This window comes from Salvelinus fontinalis, chromosome 1 (genome assembly GCF_029448725.1).
Source record: "Salvelinus fontinalis isolate EN_2023a chromosome 1, ASM2944872v1, whole genome shotgun sequence".
Lineage (NCBI taxonomy): Eukaryota > Metazoa > Chordata > Actinopteri > Salmoniformes > Salmonidae > Salvelinus > Salvelinus fontinalis.
The window spans coordinates 18,303,728-18,330,774 of NC_074665.1; the positions used below are offsets into that span (position 1 = coordinate 18,303,728).

The window sequence follows — 27,047 nt, forward strand, 5'->3', positions numbered from 1 at the left end:
CAAGACCTCAGCTGTTCATCAAGACCTCATCTGTTCATCAAGACCTCAGCTGTTCATCAAGACCTCAGCTGTTCATCAAGACCTCAGCTGTTCATCAAGACCTTGAATAGTAGAATCAGGTGCAGTTGAACTGGACTTGAACAAGAAAGCCTGCATAACCCTGTAGCTCTCAATTAGCAATTGTGGCCATCCCTGAATTATTTACAGGTAATTACAGGTTTGTCCAGTTGTCCATATTGACTTAAATGGGTTTCTGTTTTTTTGCTTCCCTCTAGAAAATCAGCTGTTAATATTAAATAAATACTAATAACTATATTATTTATTTTTTCATTTGTCGTTATTGTACTTTTTATTGCTTTGTTTCACTGTATTATAATTAAGCAATAAGGCCAGAGGGAGTGTGGTATATGGCCAATATACCAAAACTAAGTGCTGTTCTTTTTCCCGACGCAACGCAGAGTGCCTAGATACAGCCCTTAGCCATGGTATATTGGCCATATACCACAAACCCCACGTGGTGCCTTATTGCTATTATAAACTGGTTACCAACACAATTAGAGCTGTTAAAATAAATGTTTTGTCATACCAGTGGTATACGCTCTGATACACCACGGCTGTCAGCCAATCAGCATTCAGGGCTCGAACCACCCAGTTTACAATGTTGTATAATCACCTTCCGGTGTAAAAACGATGTAAATTAAAAACAAAAAACTAAGTGAGAAGTAGGCCTTAGTCTGAAGCTGAAAAATAAAGAAAATTCACCCCTCAGCACCACAATGTGTACACTACCCACATTCTACCAAGGTTTTCCAGCACACAGCTTTGACCTACTACAGTAACTATGTTGGTCTATTGTACTTCCAACAATGTTTGCTTAGAATTCAAACCTACAAAACGTAGTTTTTTGTTATTCATATTGTTATAATTTCATAGGTTTTATTATTGTGTTTACTAATAAGTAGTTATGTTACCTTTGATACCGGAGCTCCAGGGCATGTGTCGAAATCGCTAAGCAGTTTACTTCGAAGCAGTGTGCCGATGCCTGTATCACTTTATCGGGAGGCACGTGATCAATGACGTCCAAAGCTTTGTTTTGTCGAACAACCACCTGATTGGTTAGGTAGAAGACAAAAAGGCTACTCTGCGCACGTGCCACAGCGTGTGGGACGTCATCTATAATAATTTGGCTGTTCTAAATTATTTTGACCAGCAGGTGCCAATAGTGTACACTGTGTTGATCAAAGCCTCCATTAATGAAGCTATTTTCAACACAATTGGCTGGAATGCCTCAATGCTTCAGGAAACTTTGTTTCCCCATCACTACTAACAAGTTGAATCAGGTGTGCTAACTCTGGAACTGTTGGAGGTCCCTGGGGGGGAATTGAGAACTAATGACTTAGACAACAATTGACACAAGGTCCTTTTATTTAGCTTTTCCAAGGCCATACATGATTCTTTCACAAAACACCGTCACAGGACACAGTCATATATAACTTTTAATGGCATAACACAACAGATTAGATCAACTTCAATGACACTCTCACTCACGGTTGCACAAAAAAAATGTGCGCAAACCCCGCGCCTAAATATTCAAACACCCCGCCGCCCCTACATTTTAATTGCCACTCAACGAGGAAACAACACTTTTTTTAACTGTAAAAAGCCATTGAAGGGCTTAAAGGGTTTCTTTGGGTCAGTATGGTTCCACATAGAACCCTTGAGGAACCCTACTTTTTGGGGATGTAGCCTGACTCATTAACCTATTAACACAATGAAATCATACTTACTTTCGAAAGCACGAACAATGTATGAAAACATTGAAATAATAATTCTAGAATAATAATCTGGGTGATGATTGTGTGAGTCCGTGCATGTGGGTGGGTTGTGTGGTTACACAGACCTAAATTGATATGTGGGAGTGTTTGAGTGGGTGTATTTGCTATGCTCTAAGCCTTCCCTGAAAACTATATTGGGATATATGAAAACAATTTAAATGGATGCTGTGCATGAAATAGCCAAATCCGATATTTATTCAGCAACAGCTGCTACTCTTACCATTATATTAAGGAACTATATGGCCATGATAAGATGATGCTTTCGGTCATGTTTACATACCAATCTGACTTTACATATGTCAAAAGACATTTTGTTAAAAGAATTTGCCCAACAGGAATTCCAGGTACGCATTCATTATTCAATGATTCATCACAGGGAAAAGGTAGAAAGAGTATTTCCTCAGGATATAGATGCTATTCTGTGTGTGTGCTCAAGTTATCTCTCTTTGTACTTGACAAAAGCAGGAAAGTAACCATCGAAAGCACAGAAAATTATTCAGAGGCTGTCTTCAGTATCTGGGAGGGAGACTTAAGCAAATTGTCTACTGTGTTCACCTGGAAGGACTTTATAAAATAGGGAATTATCTGTCTGATTCCATGTTGGCTGGATATAATTAAAATTGACTCAAACAAAGCTCAGAGAATGATCATTTGTTCTTTACACATTATCCACCTCAGCTCAACTCACTGCTGTTGAAAGGCCAGTCATTCTGATTTACTAAGCTAGGATAAGAATAAGTATTTTTGTATTTTATTATCTTCTGAAAATAACAGGTGCAAATGCTTAGTAAATCAGGTTGAGGGAGTATATGGCTTATTATGGACAGTTATGCCCAAGCTTATAATTGGACTCAACTATGGTGTTCAGTGCATGGGCAACCCACTGCCTCACTTATACTGGTCAAACTTACTCTTGACGGTGGCCGTCCTGGTGCAGTTGTAAAGGATGGCCAGCTCTCCAAACACCTTCCCAGGTCCCATGGTGCACAGCTTCATGCTCTCCTTGGTCACCTCCACCTTCCCATCTGCAAGGAAAAAAACAAAAGAGCAGAGCACACTCTTTAATTTCTCCCGCTGATATACGGCCCGTGAAAGTGAGCATGACAGGCTGTAAATGTGACCGTGCTGCTCAGCACCGCTGTTGCCCAGATTGGGGAGTCGTGGCTAATGCATTAGAATAAAAGTCTAAATTCATTACTTAACCGGCACATGAGCACCTGGTGTAGAGATTACAGTAGAATGGTATGCAGACTACAATAATGGGTTCAGAGGAGAAATAGAACACCAGCTGAAAGGAAAAACGAGGGAAAGGTATTAGCAAAACAGACATTCGTTTCAGATCACTACGAAGCAAATCGATGTGGGGATTGAAAGCATTGCTGGAATGTGAGGGACTAAATGTCGCTGAATGTCCAGCAGAGACCGGCAAGCTCCAAAATCCCCATCTCTGTAGTTTGATTCTGGGAAACGGGTGATTCACCAAGCAGCAACAGGTCACCGTTTACAGACTGGCACCAGATGAAAGGACTGGCATTCTCTAATCAGAACAGGCTGGCCATTCTCCTGGGCTAGGTTTCCCGACAGTGATTGAACTCAAGCCTACGAGTGTTTTAACGACGCATTGTTCTAGCTGCTTAAAGTGGAACATGCGTTTACAAAAACACCACGTAGAGAGAATGTTCGCTAAGTGTGTTGTTGGAGCATTCTGTCGACACTGAGAGGATGGCAAGAAGGCAGTCCAGCTTTACCTATTTACATCCTTACATTAACATTAGATTAACTACACAATACTGACAAATGATCAGCTGCTAGAGAGATTATTATCATTTATGGCTGCAAATACTGAGGCAGCTTAGCCTATAAATCACAGAGTTGGCACATCAATGCTCACATGTTGTACACATTGTGTTATCCTACAATTGGCTAAATAACTTTATTGATTTAACATGAAAGGGATTTCTATATGTTCTATATTTTGCATAATATAGCTATCTTATAATGCAGTCATCTCGGTAAAAAAAAAGAAGGTTGCTTTGCTTGTTTGTAACATTGCAAACTTTGTATTTGTATTCACCTACGAAGTTATTGGCGGTCACAGAGAGACAGATAAACGTTTTGATTCTGTATTGAGGGCCAAAGGTCATCTTACGACACACTTAGCTGTTCTACGAGGGGTCTAAGGCAGTCGTTAGATTACGAGCGCTTTCAAGTGTAACGTCAGTAACCATGGTTTTGGGAAACAGCTCGGAGATTAATGACGCTCATTCGATGGTTCTAACAATGAACTTAATCTTAAAATGCTTCTGGGAAACCGGTCCCTGGTCCATTCCCTGAGCAGCAGGGAGGATTAGATGTAAACCTCTGCCATACCTCCAGCAGGACAATCAAGATTTAGATGCCTTAAGATAAATATTTCCTTACCTCTACCCTCTCTATCTCTAGTTTTTACACCTTCTTCATTTGTCTTTTATGTGAATTTCATAAATCAGGGCTGCATTGTGTTCCCTGAACATCATATGTTTGCCAAATAAGTGGAGCCTTTCCTCCCAAAAACACCTCTGGCCAGGGCAGAGACAAAAAGACAAAACCCCGTTGATCTGGTTTGACGGTACATGCGGTGTGGTTCACCGACTACAGCTGTGTGGAATTGATCCAAATGGTGACAGCACCAACAGCCTCTCTTCCATCTAAGGCTTCTGGAGGGGGAATTCTTCGCTAGCACTGTTGGCAGCTCCTTTATCAGCTGGAAAATGAAATATGGACACATATCTACTCCCTTCAAACTGTTCCGTAAATTCACCCTAAAAAACAATGTGAAAATGTACCAAAAGAATATCCTGGGGTTTTAAATCAAATCAAATTGTATTTGTCACATGCATGAATACAACAAGTGTAGACTTTACCGTTGATGGGTTCTGACTTATAAACTTGAAATATAATTTTATCACTAAGGAAGAGAGGGGAATGCAGAACGTTTACATTCTGTCAGAACATGTTATTGTTAGACATCAGGTATCCCATGGAGAGGAGAAGGGCCACAGTCTGGTACAAGTCAACAGGACAGCCACGAGTTGGGGAGGAGTAAGGAATTTGGGCCGAGGTCAGGTCAGATGAAGTGAGAAAGAACAGACTTCATCAAAGTCCTGTCTAGCAACAGATGTATTAGCTGTTCAGATGTTTAAGGAGGAGACTCAGCATAGGAGGAAGGTTTAAATACCAGTGCTTGTGTGAATATGTCTTTGTCTATTCAGCTGTCTGACCCATTGGGTGAATAAATTTGGCTTGAGCTTTTCCTAGTTTTCCGTTAGATTCGAAATAAACAGAGTAAAAACTAACACAGTGAAATGCTTACTTACGAGCCCTTTCCCAAAAATGCAGTTAATAAGTAAGAAAATTAACAAATAGATAATAAGAAAATAGTAACACAATAAATTAACAATAACAAGGATATATACAGACTATACAAACACATACATATGCACAAGGAGTACCAGTACAGGGTCTGTGTACTGGGGTACGAGGTAGTTGGGGTGATTGAGGTAATATGTACATGTAGGTTTGGTTAGGTGATTGATTGATTGATTGATTGATTGAGGTAATATGTACATGTAGGTTTGGTTAGGTGATTGATTGATTGATTGATTGAGGTAATATGTACATGTAGGTTTGGTTAGGTGATTGATTGATTGATTGATTGATTGAGGTAATATGTACATGTAGGTTTGGTTAGGTGATGTATTGAGGTAATATGTACATGTAGGTAGAGGGTGAAAAGCAGACCGTCCGGGTAGCCGTTTAATTAACTGTTCAGCAGTCTTACGGCTTTGGGGTGGAAGCTGTTCAGAAGCCTTTTGGTCCCAGACTTGGCGCTCCGGTACCGCTTGTCGTGCGGTAGCAGAGAGAACAGACTGGGACTTGGGTGGCTGGAGTCTGTGACCATTTTTTTTAGGGCCTTCCTCTGACACAGCCTGGTATAGCGGTCCTGGATTGCAGGGAACTCGGCCCCAGAGATGTACTCGGCCCCAGTTGCTATACTGAGCGGTGAAAGCTGTAAAAAATAATAGTCTTCACACACAGAGCGAGTTATCTCGCTGTGTCCTCCCTCCTTCCTTCCTTCCTAACACGTTTATCCCTCCCTCCTTCCTTCCCAACACATCTATTAGATATCCATCATCGCCTGACAGCTTAATCTGTGATGTAGTGACAGCAAAATAAGGGAGAAAAGGGACGGAGAACACGGAGGACAATAGGATGCAGCGTTTATCTCAGAGTCACGTTATCTCAGAGTCAAGTCCATGGAGCATGGTACCAGGGTATCATGATGCTCTGTATCAGTCATCATTGTATTTCCTGGCTGAAAAGCATGCGATTAATTTACATCTCAGGGGAGGCTGTTTAATTGTTTAATATCCTGAAAGGCCCTGGCATCCATAAAATAAGAACAGACAATCTGCCTCTACTAGATAATAGCCAGACGGACGAGATTGGTCTTTTAATCAAACTGGTCTTCTGTCACTAAATCCTCCTAATAATACACCCTGATGAATTAATCACTGCTACACTAGAGGGGACAACTGGCATAATAACCTCATATGTATAGAAAGACGTATTTACATTGGGTTCAATAGGTGTTAGTTGTACAGTATTTCTTTAAAAGGAGCATGTTGAGATCTGGCTCCCTTACGGAAAAAACACATGATCACATCCTGATAACATGTGACAATGTGAAGCAACATGTGATAACATAAAATTACACGTGACAACATGTGAGAACATGATCTTCTATGAAATTAATGTGAAATAAATGTGACAACATGGGGAAGCAAAATTTCGACATGTGATAACATAACCACATGTGAGCCCATGTGCTAAATGTAATTTTTTATATTTTACTTTGAAAAGCATAATTGGCATCAACTCATTTTAAACAGTCATGGTCCCCTGCAGGTTTTGTCTACTTCCGGTTTGTTCCAGGGACGTCCCCAAGGATTTTTTTAGGACGTGGTCCCCTGGAGGTATTTGTCTAGTTGTGGTGAAAATACTATACATCTACTACTAGTCACTGTATTTTCATAACTAAAGTAAGGTGTTAATGGGCAGTATGCTGATTCCTTCAGACTCACTTGGGATTTGAACTCATAACCTCTTGGGTCCCAGCTACTTGAAGTTCCTGCTGCACCACCAGGTTTGTGGACACACCAGAGATAGGTGAGAATATATTTCTGCACCTTGCCTAATGCTGCAGTAAAAATGAAATAAACATTAACAAACAACCTGAAGGTATTATTTTTTTATAAAATGACAGTATGCTGCTGTATTCAGATTTCAATTACTGTACAATCTTATACTGTGACGACAAGTACTGGCAATAATGCATTTCTGCACTTTGCTAAAACCAAAATCAAGTAAATAATTGTCCAATTATCACCAACATCAAACTAGCAGTACTCAAGTACACTTGACGTAGAGTGCACATGAACTCTTTGGGGATTTGAACTTGCTACCTCTTGGTTTGGAGTGGATCACTGTTTCTGCAGTGCCACCAGGTTAATACTAATTGCTTTGAACATACAGTATATTAACACACTCATAAAATAAGGGTATGGTTAGGGTACACTAAAGTGGTGTTTGCTTGGGGTACAACAAGTTCAAAGGTACACATATGAACTCACATGGCTCAGTTCGGTACCTTGTAGACATAATGGGACATTTTTCTACCCAATATTTTCATCTAAAGTACAATCATCGCTGCTCTTTGATCGGTGGGGACAATGTACTGGTGGTGCACATTAGCATGTTTGGGGGGCGTGGAAACGTATATGTGTATTTGCTCCAACTGTCAGTGGAGGTCAGTTTAAGTGTTTGATGGTTATTCCTATGCAAATAAAGCACCTCACTTGACACTGTATGTTCAGAAAATTATTTTAAATAATGTGCCAGTAATAAGCAGCACTGTGAAGTAGTGCTGGGAAACCGAGGCTTTCTGAAGGCTTTGGAGCGTTCACAAAATTGTTTCATTATCAGTTCACAATGCTCATTAGTGGCATCTGCTGGTCAGCAATAAATAGCACTGTGTGATTATCAGATGTTTTTTTTCTTTACTGTTTTCATCAAAACTCTGGTGGGCGGAAGGTTGTTGGCTTTAGTAGCTTAGAATCAGTTGGAATACCAGGTTCACATATTACATCATGCCTCCCTTTTTTGCCTTCAAGTTTACTTTTTTTTTTACTGAATCTATGGCATTATTTAGGATGCTTAAGACAGAAGCTTATACTATACTAAATAAAACAAAGGATTTGAACAGTGCAGAAAGTGTGGTTTCACATAAAAACTACTTTCGAAACATGTGTGCCTTCAACAGGATCTGATCTCATACCCTCACGTCCCCGACTCTACCTACTAAGCTACTCATCAGCTGAAACTGCATGTACAAGATCCCAACTACAGTGCCTTCGGTAAGTATTCAGACCCCTTGACTTTTTCCACATTTTGTTACATTACAGCCTTATTCTAAAATTGAGTAAATAGATTTTGTTCCTCATCAATCTACACACAATACCCCATAATGACAAAGCAGAAACAGGTTTTTATTTTGTTTTGCTAATTTATAAAAAATAAAGGTAATAATATCACATTTACATAAGTATTCAGACCCTTTACTAAGTAGTTTGTTGAAGCGCCTTTGGCAGCAATTACAGCCTCGAGTCTTCTTGGGTATGACGCTACAAGCTTGGCACACCTGTATTTGGGGAGTTTCTCCCATTCTTCTCTGCAGATCCTCTCAAGCTGTCAGGTTGGATGGAGAGCGTTGCTGTACAGCTATTTTCAGGTCTCTCCGGAGATTTTTGACCAGGTTGAAGTCTGGGCTCATCACTCCTGTGTTGTCTTGGCTGTGTGCTTAGGGTCGTTGTCCTGTTGGAAGGTGAACCTTCGCCCCAGTCGGAGTTCCTGAGTGCTCTGGAGCAAGTTTTCATCAAGGTTCTCTCTCTGTACTTGCTCTGTTCAGCTTTCCCTCAATCCTGACTCGTCTGAGACTGACCATGCTTCACTGTGCGAATGATGCCAGGTTTCCTCCAGACGCATATATGCCAAAGAGTTCAATCTTGGTTTAATCAGACCAGAGAATCTTGTTTCTCAAGGTCTAAGAGTCATTTAGGTGTCTTTTGGCAAACTCCAGGCAGGCTGTCATGTGCCTTTTACTGAGGAGTGGATTCCGTCTAGCCACCCTACCATAAAGGCCTGATTGGTGGAATGCTGCAGATATGGTTGTCCTTCTGGAAGGTTCTCCCATCTCCACAGAGGAACTCTAGAGCTATGTCAGAGTGACCAACTGGTTTTTGGTCATGACCCTGACCAAGGCCCTTCTCCCCCGATTGCTAAGTTTGGCCGGGCAGCCAACTCTAGGAAGAGTCTTGGTGGCTCCAAACTTCTTCTATTTAAGAATGATGGAGGCCACTGTGTTCTTGGGGACCTTCATTGCTGCAGAAATATTTTGGTACCCTTCCCCAGATCTGTGACTCGACACAATCCTGTCTCGGGGCTCCATGGACAATTCCTTCGACCTCATGGCTTGGTTTTTTCTCTGACATGCACTGTCAACTGTGGGACCTTATAGAGACAGGTGTGTGCCTTTCCAAATCATGTCCAATCAATTGAATTTACTACAGGTGCTCCAATCAAGTTGTAGAAACGTCTCATGGATGATCAATGGAAACAGGATGCACCTGAGCTCAATTTCGAGTCTCATAGTAAAGGGTCTGAATACTTATGTACAGTGGATCTTCCTGTAAAAGTTGTGTCATACTGCAGCACACCTTGCAGGCTGCTGCAGAATTCTATGGCACATTACTTAATTGTCAGCAACTGTTGCGATTAATGCCTGTTAGTCTTCAATATTGGCTGTACTACAGAATTTAAAACCTTTTTTGTAAGAACATAATATATGGGATTGATTTGAACATATTTAGCTTAATTAATTTGATTAATATTATGGTGTTTCTATTCCAAGAAAAACAAAACCCTCAGGCTTTCCATTAGGAAAATATGGTGCCGTACAACGTGACTGCGTTGAGTCACTGACGTGATCTTCCTGTCTGGGTTGGCGCCCCCCCCTTGGGTTGTGCCGTGGCGGAGATCTTTGAGGGCTATACTCGGCCTTGTCTCAAGATGGTAAGTTGGTGGTTGAAGATATCCCTCTAGTGGTGTGGGGGCTGTGCTTTGGCAAAGTGGGTGGGGTTATATCCTGCCTGTTTGGCCCTGTCTGGGGTATCATCGGATGGGGCCACAGTGTCTCCTGACCCCTCCTGTCTCAGCCTCCAGTATTTATGCTGCAGTAGTTTATGTGTCGGGGGGCTAGGATACGTCTGTTAAATCTGGAGTACTTCTCCTGTCTTATCTGGTGTCCTGTGTGAATTTAAGTATGCTCTCTCGAATTCTCTCTTTCTTTCTCTCTCTCGGAGGACGTGAGCCCTAGGACCATGCCTCAGGACTACCTGATATGATGACTTCTTGCTGTCCCCAGTCCACCTGGCCGTGCTGCTGCTCCACTTTCAACTGTTCTGCCTGCGGCTATGGAACCCTGACCTGTTCACCGGACGTACTACCTGTCCCAGACCTGCTGTTTTCAACTCTCTAGAGAGAGCAGGAGCGGTAGAGATACTCTTAATGACTCTTACTGATCGGCTATGAAAAGCCAACTGACATTTACTCCTGAGGTGCTGACTTGTTGCACCCTCGACAACTACTGTGATTATTATTATTTGACCATGCTGGTCATTTATGAACATTTGAACATCTTGGCCATGTTCTGTTATAATCTCCACCCGGCACAGCCAGAAGAGGACTGGCCACCCCTCATAGCCTGGTTCCTCTCTAGGTTTCTTCCTAGGTTTTGGTCTTTCTAGGGAGTTTTTCCTAGCCACCGTGCTTCTACACCTACATTGCTTGCTGTTTGGGGTTTTAGGCTGGGTTTCTGTACAGCACTTTGAGATATCTGCTGATGTAAGAAGGGCTATATAAATACATTTGATTTGATTTGACAGTCGGGAGTAGGCTACAGTACTAAGAGCATAACATTTCCGCACCATAATTGTAGTTTGACCAACACCGAAATGGAGATTCAGTCAAAATAAAAATCTCATTGATTTATCAAGACCAGTCCCCATGCTTGTCTCCGAGCAGCGCGAAACGGTGCTGAAATAGTTGACCACACGAGGGTAGACTATTGCTTCAAATCTTATTTCTTCGAACTTCAATATGATTTTAAAATAAATAAGACCTCCACCACATTTGACAGCACATTACTCAACACTAGTGAGACTCATGTCACCTATGTTAGATGACATGACTCTCTGCCAATAATTACATTTAGAGGATTGGAGGAGTTTTTTTTAGTTTCTGCAAATCTGATCTGTGATAATATCTAAAGGGCTTTTACATCATTCTAAATTAATAAATAATAATTATCACTTTGTTTAAAAAATAACAATGTTTTAGAGGTTATTTCATTTTCAAATAACCGAAAGCGAGCGATTGTAATCTGAATAAAGGCCAAAATATGTTTTATGTAGGCCAAAATATGTATTTCTGTTTTTAGAGGGAGAGAAACCAAAAGCCCACTGTGCCTATTTTTTGGACAAGGACATCCCGGCCGGCCAAACTCTCCCCTAACCCAGACGACGCTGGGCCAATTGTGCACCGCCCAATCACGGTCAGATGTGATACAGCCTGGATTCAAACCAGGGACTGTAGTGACGCCTCTTGCACTGAGATGCAGTGCTTTAGACCACTGTGTCACTCAGGGGCCATGACCAATGTATACTGTCCTGCTAATAGCCCATCCTAAAAACGTTGTTTGCAGAATTCACAGCCCGCTACGCTTTGAAAAACAGGGTTAATAATAATAATACTTTTTCCCCCTTCCACTTGATAAAGGTTCCAATTGATAAAGTTTATTTAATCAATTAGTATATTTGAGTTTTACCACAATGTTTGTTGTATTATTTGTTCTGTCTTTTCTGGTGGATTAAACTGAAATTGCAACCAACTTTCCATGGTTTGTTTAAAAAAATTTGGAGATGATTTTGTTTTCAAATAACCGATAGTGAGTGAGAAAAAAGGCCATTCTTGAACATGGGGTGACACATTCTTACTAATTTGCAAAGAAAGCCAGTTTGTTATTTAGAATGATTTATTTCTGTTTTTAGAGGGAGAGAAACCAAAATCCCAGCGTCGCCTACCGGTCTACCGGTCGCGGCCAGCACGGGTATCGAACCAGCATCTGTAGCAATCCAGTTTGCACTGCGATGCAGTGTCTTAGACAGCTGCGCACTCAGAAGGCCTCATCCGCAAAGTTTATAATGCTGATCAATTGCCTTGCACAAAGTATCTATTGTCCTGCTAATAGCCCATAATGGCGCTGTACAATGTGACCGGTCGGGAGTAGGCTACAGTACGGCTACAGTACTACAGTAAGAAAAAAATAATCCTAACATTTCCACACCCTAATTGTAGTCTAAGTTTATCTTAGAATGAAAACCTTAGTGTAACAACAGTTTTAGTAAGTAATACTGACGAGTAGTAACAAAAAAATGTGAGTATGTGCAGAACAGAGAAATAGAAATTCTTACACTATTGTTCGAAATTCAATCACCTTCTTCATCCTCATCATTCATTTCATTGAAATTAAATGTTGAAGTGGTCCACAATTATCAGTTTCTAGTTGGTTTATGTCGCCCATTCATTGTCAGTTAAAGACATTAGCACCTTGGGACTCAAAAGCATAATCAGTGCTCTAACTCCCCCTTGCGCTGGTCTGGTGCAATGAAGCAGTGACGCAGGGTACCGTACTAAACCACAAATTACCTGTAAGTCCTGCAGCATAATCTCAAAACTTTTAGTTGAGAAACCTCTGGAAATACTCTGGAAGTATTTCTGTTTTTATTTTTAATACATTTGCAACATTTCTAAAAAACAGTTTTCGCTTTGTCATTATGGGGTATTGTGTGTAGATTGCTGAGGATTTGTTTTATTTCATCCATTTTAAAATAACGCTGCAACGTAACAAAATGTGGAAAAAGTCAAGGGGTCTGAGTACTTCAATCAATCAATCAAATGTATTTATAAAGCCCTTTTTACATCAGCCGATGTCACAAAGTACTATACAGAAACCCAGCCTAAAAACCCAAAGAGCAAGCAATGCAGATGTAGAAGCACGGTGGCTTGAAAAAATTCCCTAGAAAGGCAGGAACCTAGGAAGAAACCGAGAGAAGAACCAGGCTCTTCACAAAGGCACTGTATATTTGTAAGTACGGTGTCCAGTAGAGGTCGATGTTTGAAAGCAGCTTGGCATCGAAGAAAGCACCGGAAACAATGGTGAAATCAGTGGGATCTTGCATTTTGCAACACACAGTTTAAAAAAGCACGAGATCAAAAAAAGTTTTTGATGTCATTGATGACGTACTGCTGATGAAGTGATACACACATCAGCACACTGCTTCGAAGTGATCTGCTTAGCAATCGCAATGCATGTCTCGGAACTCAGGTATCAAACATCACAGCACAACAGTGAAGAGGTTATTGTGCATTGTCAGGTAACTTAATGGCAACTTGTTGCCAGAAGTTACTGTGAATTTGCCATTTCTTAACTAGAAACTACTTGCCAGGTATTGTAAAATGCACATTTACTTATAGGCTGACATAATTGCATGTGATACCAAATAACCACACAGTATTTCATTTACAGATAGTCACAATGTAATTGTAATACTCACTTTCCTACCAGACCATCATGTCAGTCAGTGTGATGGATTGGCTACAGTAAATTACTGTGAATTTTACAATCACCCACTTGTAACTAGTTGACAGTATGTACTTGAAAATAAAACATTAAGTGAGCCATGAACAACCCTCGCAGCATTCTCAGTGCTCCGTCTGGTTGCACACGAAAAGCAGGCGCCTGAGGAGAGTCTGGAGATGCTTTCACACACAGGGGAGGGGGAGAGACCGCTCAGAGCATCCCACAGCGCTGCACACAGCCCTGCATGAGAGGATCCCCAGAGACATGTCTACCTACTATACGTGGAGAGAGTTCATCTAGGAGCAACCATCGGATCAATGGTCCAGCCACTCACACTGTCAGTGTGCAGTCAGATATGCTGTACATCTCCCGCTCCTCACTCCCCCATTCGCCAACACTAGATTTATAGACGATATAGACCAATCCCAGAGGATATACTGGTCGGTAGGTTATGGGGGGAACACATTCTATTACCCCACAATGCAATGCATTTTGAAGGCTTTTACTATCAGGAAGGAAGGGGGCCATGGAGGTTGGAAAAGGAAATGCCTCTGTGGTGGGTGTTGAGATGTGTTAGTGTGCCGTCCGTGCTGGCTGAGCTTATAGCCTATGTATTTGGGAAAGTTAGCTATGAGATGCCCCACTCCAATCTGATTGGGACGTTAGTCACTGTGGGTGGTAAGGCTGTACTGTAGTAGCTTGTTCTAATGGTTTTATCCACCAAGCAAAGTCTCACATCTACCAAGCAGGAAACAGTCACGCACCATTTAATGTTCTCATACACTTAAAAAAAAAAAAGAGATCCCAAATATAGGAAGTACGACAAGAAAAAAATACTAGTAACGAAGATGATCAGAATATGCAAACGTGCATGAGTTTGTCTGTATCCTCTTTGACACATTGTTGAGGTATTGTGTGAAACAGGAAGGGGAAAGTGGAAAATACACAACATAGTGAGATACGATCTGGATCTGCGCGCATGCAAACCGCATCCAGCCCTATTCAAATGACGAACTCTTCCACAACAACGACCTACACATAGTATGCTCTTTCTATGACACAGACTGACCCGGTGAATCCAGGTGAAAGCTGTGATCCCTTATTGATGTCACTTGTTAAATCCATTTCAATCAATGTAGATGAAGGGGAGGAGACATGTTAAAGAATGCTTTTTTTAAGCCTTGAGACAATTGAGACATGGATTGTGTATGTGTGCCATTCAGAGGGTGAATGGGCAAGACAAAACCTTTCAGTGCCTTTGAACAGGGTATGGTAGTAGGTGTCAGGCGCACCGGTTTGTGTCAAGAGCTGCAAAGCTGCTGGGTTTTTCACGCTCAAGTTTCCCGTGTGTATCAAGAATAGTCTACCACCCTAAGGACATCTACTGTAGTCAACTTGAAACAACTGTGGGAAGCAATGGCGTCAACAATGGCCAGCATCCCCGTGGAACGCATTCGACGCCTTGTAGAGTCCATGCCCAGACGAATTGAGGCTGTTCCGAGGGCAAAAGGGGATTGGGGTGCAACTCAATAATAGGAAGATGTTCCTAATGTTTGGTATACTCAGTGTCATGAAGTGGCCCTTTTTGGTATTGCTAGTGGCTTCCCCCTCTCTCTCTCATAGTTCTATTATCCCAGGTTCTGTTATCCCAAGTCGTAAATTCCTGGAAAAGACGCTCTCCCCCGGCCATGCAGAAAGAGACACATAGAGAGAACAAAGGATTTCACATGGCGAACTCCTAAATCTCCCAAATAAGGATTTGATACAAAATGTCCACTTGTGAGAAGATGGGAATGGTCCGCGGACACTTATGACTAGTGTGTTTCATTTGGTGACCTCAGAGAGGACAGGAAACACACATGACTATATCTCTGAACATGTACATTTCTCAATTATGGGGTTTGCATCTAATTCTTGTATAAAATGAATGAGTAAAGATGAAACTATTTGTGAAATGATGTAAGGTGATGTTAAACCTTTAATGAAAGAGAATTGTATTCCCTTTAAAGTTTAACTAAGTCATTGGCTTGCCCCCGTGAGCACGGACATGATCTGGCATCATGGAACAGCCCTTTTCTACTGTTACAAATAGAAAACCCTCCTGAGGAAATCCTCTTCAGACCACGCATACCTCGATGGACACCAAGGGGGCGCAGGTTGAGTTTAGACCACAAAAACCTCAGTATAAGCTAAGGTTGTATTGGTTGTTTAATTATTAACCATACCACGTGAAGCATTGGCTACATGGCGGGAAAAACTCTGGTAAAGACAATAACGATTCTCCGTCTTAAATTGTATCGTTTATATATGTATTAGGGTCCCTGAGGTTTGATTATAAACGTTGTTTGACTTGTTTGTTGAAATTGATTGGTAACGTTTGGGATTAATTTTGTATGCATTTTGAAGGAGGGAAACCGGTGGATTATTGAATGAAGCGCGCCAGCTAAACTGAGTTTTTGGGGTTATAAAGAAGGACTTTATCGAACAAAAGGACCATTTGTGATGTATCTGGGACCTTTTGGAGTGCCAACAGAAGAAGATCTTCAAAGATAAGACATTTGTTATATCGCTATTTCTGACTTTCGTGGCGCACCTGCCTGGTTGAAAAATGTTCACGCTTTTGTATGCGGGGCGCTGTCCTCAGATAATTGCATGGTGTGCTTTCGCCGTAAAGCCTTTTAAAAATCTGATACAGCGGCTGGATTAACAAGAAGTTAAGCTTTATTTTGATGTATGACACTTGTATTTTCATGAATGTTAAATATTTCTATTTCTGTCATTTGAATTTGACGCTCTGCAATTTCACCGGATGTTGTCGAGGTGGGTCGCCAGCGGAACGCCTGCGCCAGAAAGGTTCAACTCTGAGACTATCGATCTCGACAGAATAAGAGCAAATCTTAGATACTAATTACTATTCTGCAGCTAGAAATTATGTCAACCTGGGATGCGAAGAGCGACAACCACCGAAACTTCTATTTATAAGAACATTTCGGAATGGTACTCTGAAGTATCCATTCTAACCATGAAAGACTTCAGGGAAGCAGAGAGAGAGACAGTCGGATGAACTCTCCAACAGACAGAGAGATGATTCCAACAGAGATCCCGACAACACACTGTGCGTAAACATATATTGATTGCAATTATTCCCGAATGAGTGAGCGTTCATGTGCAAACAATTAGCATTTCAACTAATATAATTATCAACTGTGTAGTGACTCCTTTTGTCCTTCCTGCCCTTTTCAGTCCACTCACTTCCCTTTGTCCACCAAGCCATCATATTGGCTTAACCCACTAGGGAACCTCCCATATTATTTCCTTGTAACCATATCTACTGTTGTTTTTTTATGCATTTCTGTGATTATTTAGTTAGCTAGTAAATAAATGATTAAGACAATTGGTGTATGGATGATTCATAGTGAAGGCTGGGTTCGTGCAGATAACCAACAATTTACCGCGTTTGGAATGAGACTAACGTGAGGTAAAGAATAATTCATTAATTAGAAGACTAATTGATCAGGTATTAAAATATCTGAAGAGTTATATTAGGAAAATTATAACTTTGTAATCTGAAGATTTTCCTTGGTGCCCCGACTTCCTAGTTAATTACATTTACATGATTAGTTTAATCACGTAATAATAATTACAGAGAATTGATTTGATAAAATAACAGTCTTCACTTTAATGATGCCAAAGACACGACATCAGTGTAGTTCAAAAGAAACAGCTACTGTATAGCCGACGTCCAACAACCCTGCTAAACGGGGTCAGTCTCCTGCCTGCAGCTCAGTGACTGCCAGGTGTCGTGATACACATTGGCAGCACTACACACCAGATGTACTGTCAGACCTCTGCCAGCCGGTGCCATTCTCACGTGTCACCATGCCAGGCTCTGGCAGTCATGTCAACGGTGTGTCCACTGTCTTATTTAATTCAGTTCAATACACTTTACATTACTATGCAATTATAAGCCAGCTCCCATGTGCCCTCTAACCTCTGTGTATACCAATCAGCTCAGCGTAAGATCTTTAATCACACTTTATTTAGATCGTTTGATCATCTGTAGATCATCTATATGGGAATATCTGTTGATAGCAACCGCTTGCTAAGGTTAGGGTTTAGAATAAGGGTTAAGGTTAAGTTTAGGGTAAGGATTAAGGTTAGGGCTAGGGCTAGGGTTAAGGTTAAGTTTAGGGTTAGGTTAAAGGTTAAGATTAGGATTAAGTTTAAGGTTAGGACTAGGGTTAAGTTTAGGGTTAGGGTTATGGTTATGGTTAAGTTTAGGGTAAGGGTTAAAGTTAGGGCTAGGGTTAAGGTTAAGTTTAGTGTTCGGTTTAAGGTTAAGATTAGGATTAAGTTTAAGGTTAGGACTAGGGTTAGGGTTAAATTTAGGGTCAATGTTAGGTATTGGGTTAGGGCTAAGGTTAAGTTTAGGGTTAAGTTTAGGGAAAGGGTTAAGGTTAAGGTTAAGTTTAGGGAAAGGGTTACGGTTAAGTTTAGGGCAAGGGTTGGGGTTAGGGTTGGTGGATGGTTAGTTGAAATGTTGTTACCTGCATGAAAATAGTTTACAAAAAGCTGTTTGAAAGGGGGTCATATAAAATTGCCTTGTATTTTTTTTACAGGTCATATACCACATATTTTGTCTGAAATGCGTATTATTGAACATCAACGGAACAGCTACAAACCATCTACTTATCAAAATAAAGTGATACCCAACCATGTAATAACCACCATGGCACTATGCTCATGTCTGTACCTAACCTTTGACCTTTCAGCAGGTTTATTCTACTATCGGCTGAATAACTTGCTGTATGGGGTTGTAAATACATCCTATTGATTTATTTGCGGCATCCACCATGCTTTCTTTCATCTGTTGAATCAATCCACATAATAGACTGTTGGTTGAAAAGCCAACAAATCAATAGGAGAACGATCATGTTGTTGAGGCGAGACACAGAGCAATGGTGTATCGGGGATATCACCTGCATTAAGTCCCATGTGAGTAATGCCACCAGAATTGCTTAGTCGGTCACTGCTGCTGCCTCAAACTCTCACATCTATCGTTTTTTTGTTGGTCATTTCAACACTGATGCCAATGTCCCTGATTTCCATTGCAAGACCTTCATAGATATTGGCAGTGAAATGTAATCTGCATATTCACTGCCATTGGTGCAATATCTGCCAATAATCTGCCAATGACGTAAGTGTATGGACTTGTTATTAATACATTTCATTACAGCCTAATTCTCTTAACAGAAAAGAAGATAGTTATAGTGTTCTTTCTTCTTCAGAAAATAAAATGCACAACCTGGGAGGTATTTCAGCAGCCTACAACTCTGTTTTGTGATGTAGAGTTGTTGAAGTTTATAGTCCTCATGGCAACGTTTACAGTATATGCCAGATGTTCAAATGTCAAACATCTGAAATGTCGCATCCATCCCTCATTGTGAATGAGCCAAGTCAATAGTAAATTATCTTTGATGATAATTGATTACATTCAAGCACAAATAAGCACCGACAGGGAGGCGGAGAGTTAAGGCTTTGTGATGCCATAGAGTTCAAATCTGGACAATTGGGTGTTTGCACACGGAAGCTAGATTTTAATCTACTACATTGTATCCTTTTGAATGGTTGGCAAATTAACAAGCAAAACAGAGAGAGTCAAGACTTATACGTTAGCCTAAGTACCCTACCCATGTAGAGATAATGTCATGTTTGTATACGTACAAGATCTTCCTGACCAGGGTCGGGTAGGTTACTTTCTATAAACGTAATCCGTTACAGTTATAGCTACCTTTCCAACATTGTAAAAGACAAAAAGGATCCATCAAAAGCATTTGGTGAGTCATCACAGTGGTCTCTGACTTTTGGTCAGATTCGCTCAGGTGGAACAAACTTTAAACTTGCACCTTTTGTGCTGATTTGAATGTCATTGAGAAAACAGAAAGTTGTCATGTTTTTTTCTGAATTTAAAAGTAATCCAAGAAGTAATCTAGTTTTTCAAAAGTATCTGTAATCTGATTACAATATTTTTGCTGGTAACGTAACTGATTACAGGTTAAAAAAAAAAAATGGGGGGGGGTTAATCAGATTACATGTGATCTGTTACTTCCCAACCCTCCTCCTAACATACAGTAGCTCTCTCTCTCATTAGGCTCTTTGTAAGAATCTCTCAGTCACAGCCAGCAACATGTTAAATGTATCAATAACTGAATAGTAACAGCTGCAAATACTGTACATTTAACTCAGCATTTATTTACATATGGTGCCTAGAAGGAGAAAAGCATAATTGAGGACAGATGTGCGGTCATTACTTTTCTACTGATTACTGTGGCCTTAGTCTCAACATACAACATGCCGTTTAGTCATTAAACACCTGCCAGAGGAAAGTAGATTACAAAAATATAAAAATGTAAAACAAATCTGTAACGCCTGTCGTCGGAAGAAGTGGACCAAAGTACAGAAGAAAAAAAACACTTGAACAAAGTAACAAAACGAAAGCGAACAGTTCTGTCAGGTAACAGAGACTAAACAGAAAATAACTACCCACAAAACACAGGTGGGAAAAAGGCTGCCTAAGTATGATTCCCAGTCAGAGACAACGATAGACAGCTGCCTCTGATTGGGAACCACACTCGGCCAAAAACAAAGAAATAGGAAACATAGAATGCCCACCCTAGTCACACCCTGACCTAACCAAATAGAGAAATAAAACGACGCTCTAAGGTCAGGGCGTGACAAAATCATATCCTGCAGGCTAGGATCATTATCTATAATTACTGTAACGATTCTCCTCTTCCTCTTCATCCGAAGAGGAGGAGCATGGATTGAACCAAGATGCAGCGTGATACTTAGACATAATTTATTTACACAAGACGGAAAAACACGAAACGAAAACACTTGAATAATTAACAAAATAACAAAACGGAGTAGACAGACCTGGACATGGAACTTACATAAAACACGAAGAACTCACGAACAGGAACAGACTACATAAACCGATACAGTCCCGTGTGGCGCGACAAATACTGACACAGGAGACAACCACCCACAAACAAGCAATGTGAAACAACCTACCTTAATATGACTCTCAATTAGAGGAAACGCCAAACACCTGCCTCTAATTGAGAGCCATACCAGGCAACCCTTAAACAAACATAGAAACAGAAAACATAGACTGCCCACCCAAACTCACGTCCTGACCAACTAACACATACCAAAACTAACAGAAATAGGTCAGGAACGTGACAATTACTCATTTATCTAACTGTATGCCAAATGATTAACTACTTTGGCGTATGTCAAACATACTTGAATATCTAATATGACAACGCTGTAAAAATAAAGACTTACAATCCTAGGCAATCAGTTACAATAGTTTGCTCAACAAAATTGTTGAACAAACTCCCAATCCTATTACACCTGGTTACCTTATAATTGATTGTATTTTTAATATCTATTTTTACAGTGAATGTTGTCACGACTTCCGCCAAAAAGTCGGCTCCTCTCCTTGTTCGGGCGATCAACGTCACCGGCTTTCTAGCCATCGCCGCTCCATTTTTCATGTCTTGTTCCATTCACACCTGGTTTTCATTCCCTAATCAAACTGCATGTATTTAGTCCTCTGTTCCCTTCCATGTCTTTGTGTGAAATTGTTTTATGTTATGTGAGTATTGTCACGCGCCAGACTTTTGTTTATGTTCCGTGTTTTGGGCACGTTTATGTTCTTATGTGCTTTCGTTTGGACTGGAATAAAAAGTGTGCCTGTTAACTACACTCTGCTCTCCTGCACCTGACTTTACCTCCAGTACACACCCGTAACAGAATTTCACACCAACCATGGAGTCAGCAGGAGCAGGTACCCCGGTTAGAGGAGTCGAGGAGCGCGTCCAGGAACATTCTGCAATGTTACATCATCTTGGTGCCATGATGGATTGTGTTGTCCAGACCATGGACCGCTAGGAGAGACAGGAAGTCTCTCCAGTGCCTCGACCAGCGCAACCGTGGTTACCTCTACCCGTCCCGTCCGGAGCCAGTCCCAGCGGGATGCGTCTCTCCCTTCCCAGGGAGTATGATGGGACGGCAGCACAGTGACAGGGATTCCGGTTACAACTGGACCTCTACCTGGCCACTGTTCATCCAGCTCCCTCGGGAAGGGAGAAAGTGTCTGCCCTCGTCTCATGCCTCTCGGGGAGAGCTCTGGAGTGGGCAAACGCCGTGTGGGGAGAAGGAGACGCGGCGTTGGACCACTTCGAGGAGTTCACCTGTCGCTTCCGAGGCGTCTTCGACCATCCGCCCGAAGTTGGAGCGGCTGGTGAACGGCTCTTCCATTTGAGGCAAGGGACGAGGAGCGCCCAAGGAGTTCGCCCTGGAATTCCGGACCTTGGCCGCCAGAGCAGGCTGGAACGACAGGGCCCTCATCGACCACTATCGGTGCAGCCTGCGCGAGGACGTCCGACGTGAGCTGACCTGCAGGGATGCCACCATCTCCTTTGACCAACTGGTGGATTTGTCCATCCGGTTGGATATCCTGCTGGTCACTCGCGGACGACCAGAGGGGGCTCTGTCGGTTCTATATTCCAGCATCCCCGCTCCGGTGTCAATGGAGTTGTGAGGGGCTGCGAGTAGGGAGGCTGGAGGGGCCATCACGTGCACCATCTGTGCCGCAGAGGGCACACTGCTGGTCGGTGCCGTGTCAGTCCCTCTGGGAGTCGAGGCAACAGGCAGGGCACTTTGGCGTCACCCCAGGTGAGTCTGCACCACACTCATCCAGAGTCCTCTGTTGACCACCTGTTTGTACCTGTTTGTTTCCCTGAGTTTCCCCCGGCCATTCAGATAAGAAAAATGTACACAGATATTGAAAAAAATTTTTTTTTTATCAACCTGCAACAGAGCATGTGGGGAAATATTGACAACGAGGCCCCTTCCACATCTGTGGATCGCTCCATAGATTTTAACTCCCTGTCTCTGGTTACTCTCAATGGAATTAAAAGTACTCTGTCCTAATCAATTCCAGTTATCACCACTAACTCCAGGGAGCGTATCATTCTCTTCAGGGTTCAGATAACTCCCAGTAGAGTCAATTTAACCCTCAAAAAACACTGTGATTTCAACTATCCTTGATTTACTGTGTAAGAGAAAACAAATCTGCTACATCTGTTATTGAAAGTGGTGATATCAATGCAGCTCTTTTTAGTCACAGTAATTGGAACAGCGTGTGTTAATTGTGAAGCCAGTGCCAGCACAATAGTATAATAGAGATAAATATATGATAAAGTGGTGCAGTTGATCATTAGAGAGCTCCTACACAAGGAAAAAGTTGGAAGTGGCAGCGGAATTACACTAAAAGCTTTTTTATCTACTTCTCAGTCTGCTGTGGGATGTGTCAAGGCAAAAGATGTAATGCTACTGAAGACTATTTCGATTCTTTAATCTCTTTATTTCAGCAGAAGTGTTTGCAGATTAATTACTCACGATTAAGACTGAAAAACAAATATTGTCTTGAACTTGGCTAAATGACAAATGGACGATGCAAAACCAAATTTGTTGATGAATGCCTTGGCACTAGCTACCATTATCTTTCCAGACACTATACTTTCTCTCTCTCCGTTCTTCCTGGCATGCTACTGTTTCAATACTGTCCTCCAACGTGGTTTACCACCCAAAGGTGAAAGTTTAGGACACTTAACATGGACCTCAATACATGACCTGGGTTTCAGAAGTCTGAGTGGACAGTGTTTTGAAATATTGCATTCATTAGAAAGACAACCCGTCTGGGTACGTTTCCCAATCACACCAATAAACAAGTTGGCTGACAACATCACAACAATTATGAGCGCGCATCGATGTGGCGCAAGTCGTGCTTTGTTAGGATTCTGAATGGTCAGATAGCTAGCAACAATGACAAGAAACTGCCACATGGGAAATCGTAGGTGGCTAATTTTAGCAAGTTTTATCTTGTTCTTGATACCATGTCTTGTTGAGGTGTTTTGACTGATTTCATGTCAGTGCTATGGCTAAACCATGGCTAAACCTGTTTTCACTTGGTCATTATGGGGTATTGTGTGTAGATTGATGAGGATTTATTTAATACATTTTAGAATCCGGCTGTAACATAACAACATGTGGAAAAAGTCAAGGGGTCTGAATACTTTCTGAATGCACTGTATACGTACAAGATCTTCGTAACAAACAGTACTGTAGCTCTCTCTCTCTCTCTCAATGGGCTCTTTGTAAGCATGTCTCAGTCACAGCCAGCAACATGTTAAATGTATCAACAACTGAATAGTAACAGCTGCAAATACTGTACATTTAATTCAGCATTCATTAACATATGGTGCCTAGAAGGAGAAAAGCATTATTGAAGACAGACGTGAGGTCATTACTTATCTACTGATGACTGATGACTGTGGCCTCAGTTTCAACACACAACATGGCGTTTAGTCATTTAACACCTGCCAGAGAAAAGTAGATTACAAAAAATATATAATTAAAAACACAAATCATATCCCGCAGGCTAGGATCATTATCTGTAATTACTCATTTATGTAACTGTATGACTACTGATTAACTCCTTTCGTATCTGTCAAACAGACTTGTAAATCTAATATGACAGTGCTGTAAAAAATACATACAAATTAAAATTCAACGTCCAATTGTAAGGCAACCAGCTGCAATAGGATTGTGGGTTTGCTCAACAAAATATTCACGCAAACTTTTTGTTGCAAGTTTGCTCAACAACATTATTGTTGCGCAAACTTACAATCCTATTGCAGCTGGTTGCCTTACAATTGTACGTTGAATCAACATCTTTATTTTTACAGTGAATAAATTATACTACCATCATATTCTGAGTTGAGAGTACACATTCCTGCTCTTGAGGTTTAAGATAACTCCCAGTAGTCAATTTAACCCCCCAAAAATGTTAACACTGTGATTTCAACTATCCTTGATTTACTGTGTAAGAGAAAACAAGTCTGCTACATCTGTTATTGAAAGTGTTGATAGCGATTCAGCTCTTTGGGTCACACTAATTGGAACAGCGTGTGTTAATTGTGAAGCCAGTTATAAGCCAGCACAATAGTATAATGGAGATAAATATATGATAAAGTGGTGCAGTTGATCATTAGAGAGCTCCTACACAAGGAAAAAGTTGGATGTGGCAGCGGAATTAGACTAAAAGCTTTTTTATCTACTTCTCAGTCTGCTGTGGGATGTGTCAAGGCAAAAGATTTAATGCTACTGAAGACTATTTCGATTCTTTAATCTCTTTATTTCAGCAGAAGTGTTTGCAGATTAATTACTCACGATTAAGACTGAAAAACAAATATTGTCTTGAACTTGGCTAAATGACAAATGGACGATGCAAAACCAAATTTGTTGATGAATGCCTTGGCACTAGCTACCATTATCTTTCCAGACACTATACTTTCTCTCTCTCCGTTCTTCCTGGCATGCTACTGTTTCAATACTGTCCTCCAACGTGGTTTACCACCCAAAGGTGAAAGTTTAGGACACTTAACATGGACCTCAATACATGACCTGGGTTTCAGAAGTCTGAGTGGACAGTGTTTTGAAATATTGCATTCATTAGAAAGACAACCCGTCTGGGTACGTTTCCCAATCACACCAATAAACAAGTTGGCTGACAACATCACAACAATTATGAGCGCGCATCGATGTGGCGCAAGTCGTGCTTTGTTAGGATTCTGAATGGTCAGATAGCTAGCAACAATGACAAGAAACTGCCACATGGGAAATCGTAGGTGGCTAATTTTAGCAAGTTTTATCTTGTTCTTGATACCATGTCTTGTTGAGGTGTTTTGACTGATTTCATGTCAGTGCTATGGCTAAACCATGGCTAAACCTGTTTTCACTTGGTCATTATGGGGTATTGTGTGTAGATTGATGAGGATTTATTTAATACATTTTAGAATCCGGCTGTAACATAACAACATGTGGAAAAAGTCAAGGGGTCTGAATACTTTCTGAATGCACTGTATACGTACAAGATCTTCGTAACAAACAGTACTGTAGCTCTCTCTCTCTCTCTCAATGGGCTCTTTGTAAGCATGTCTCAGTCACAGCCAGCAACATGTTAAATGTATCAACAACTGAATAGTAACAGCTGCAAATACTGTACATTTAATTCAGCATTCATTAACATATGGTGCCTAGAAGGAGAAAAGCATTATTGAAGACAGACGTGAGGTCATTACTTATCTACTGATGACTGATGACTGTGGCCTCAGTTTCAACACACAACATGGCGTTTAGTCATTTAACACCTGCCAGAGAAAAGTAGATTACAAAAAATATATAATTAAAAACACAAATCATATCCCGCAGGCTAGGATCATTATCTGTAATTACTCATTTATGTAACTGTATGACTACTGATTAACTCCTTTCGTATCTGTCAAACAGACTTGTAAATCTAATATGACAGTGCTGTAAAAAATACATACAAATTAAAATTCAACGTCCAATTGTAAGGCAACCAGCTGCAATAGGATTGTGGGTTTGCTCAACAAAATATTCACGCAAACTTTTTGTTGCAAGTTTGCTCAACAACATTATTGTTGCGCAAACTTACAATCCTATTGCAGCTGGTTGCCTTACAATTGTACGTTGAATCAACATCTTTATTTTTACAGTGAATAAATTATACTACCATCATATTCTGAGTTGAGAGTACACATTCCTGCTCTTGAGGTTTAAGATAACTCCCAGTAGTCAATTTAACCCCCCAAAAATGTTAACACTGTGATTTCAACTATCCTTGATTTACTGTGTAAGAGAAAACAAGTCTGCTACATCTGTTATTGAAAGTGTTGATAGCGATTCAGCTCTTTGGGTCACACTAATTGGAACAGCGTGTGTTAATTGTGAAGCCAGTTATAAGCCAGCACAATAGTATAATGGAGATAAATATATGATAAAGTGGTGCAGTTGATCATTAGAGAGCTCCTACACAAGGAAAAAGTTGGATGTGGCAGCGGAATTAGACTAAAAGCTTTTTTATCTACTTCTCAGTCTGCTGTGGGATGTGTCAAGGCAAAAGATTTAATGCTACTGAAGACTATTTCGATTCTTTAATACCTTTATTTCGGCAGATGTGTTTGCAGATTAATTGCACACGATTAAGACTGAAAAACAAATATTGTCTTGAACTTGGCTAAATGACAAATGGACGATGCAAAGCAAATTTGTTCATGAATGCCTTGGCACTAGCTACCATTATCTTTCCAGACACTATACTTGCTCTCTCTCTGTTCTTCCTGGCATGCTACTGTCTAAATACTGTCCTCCAATGTCTTCCAATGTGGTTTTCCACCCAAAGGTCCAAGCATAGGATACTTAGCATGGTGTCACGATCGTCTATGGGTGAGAGAGAGGACCAAGGCGCAGCGTGTGCA

The 27,047-nt window shown here is 41.0% G+C and overlaps 1 protein-coding gene across 4 annotated transcripts in view; it reads right to left on the reverse strand.

Moving 5' to 3' along the window:
• The window catches only part of LOC129827593 (cGMP-dependent protein kinase 1-like), a 190,160-nt gene that overhangs the window by 119,886 nt on the left and 43,227 nt on the right, over positions 1-27,047 (reverse strand). For all 4 annotated transcript variants that reach the window (XM_055888787.1, XM_055888871.1, XM_055888703.1 and 1 more), the window contains exon 3: positions 2,747-2,860. In XM_055888787.1, coding sequence (XP_055744762.1) covers positions 2,747-2,860 — 114 coding nt within the window. The remainder of the gene's footprint in view (positions 1-2,746; positions 2,861-27,047) is intronic.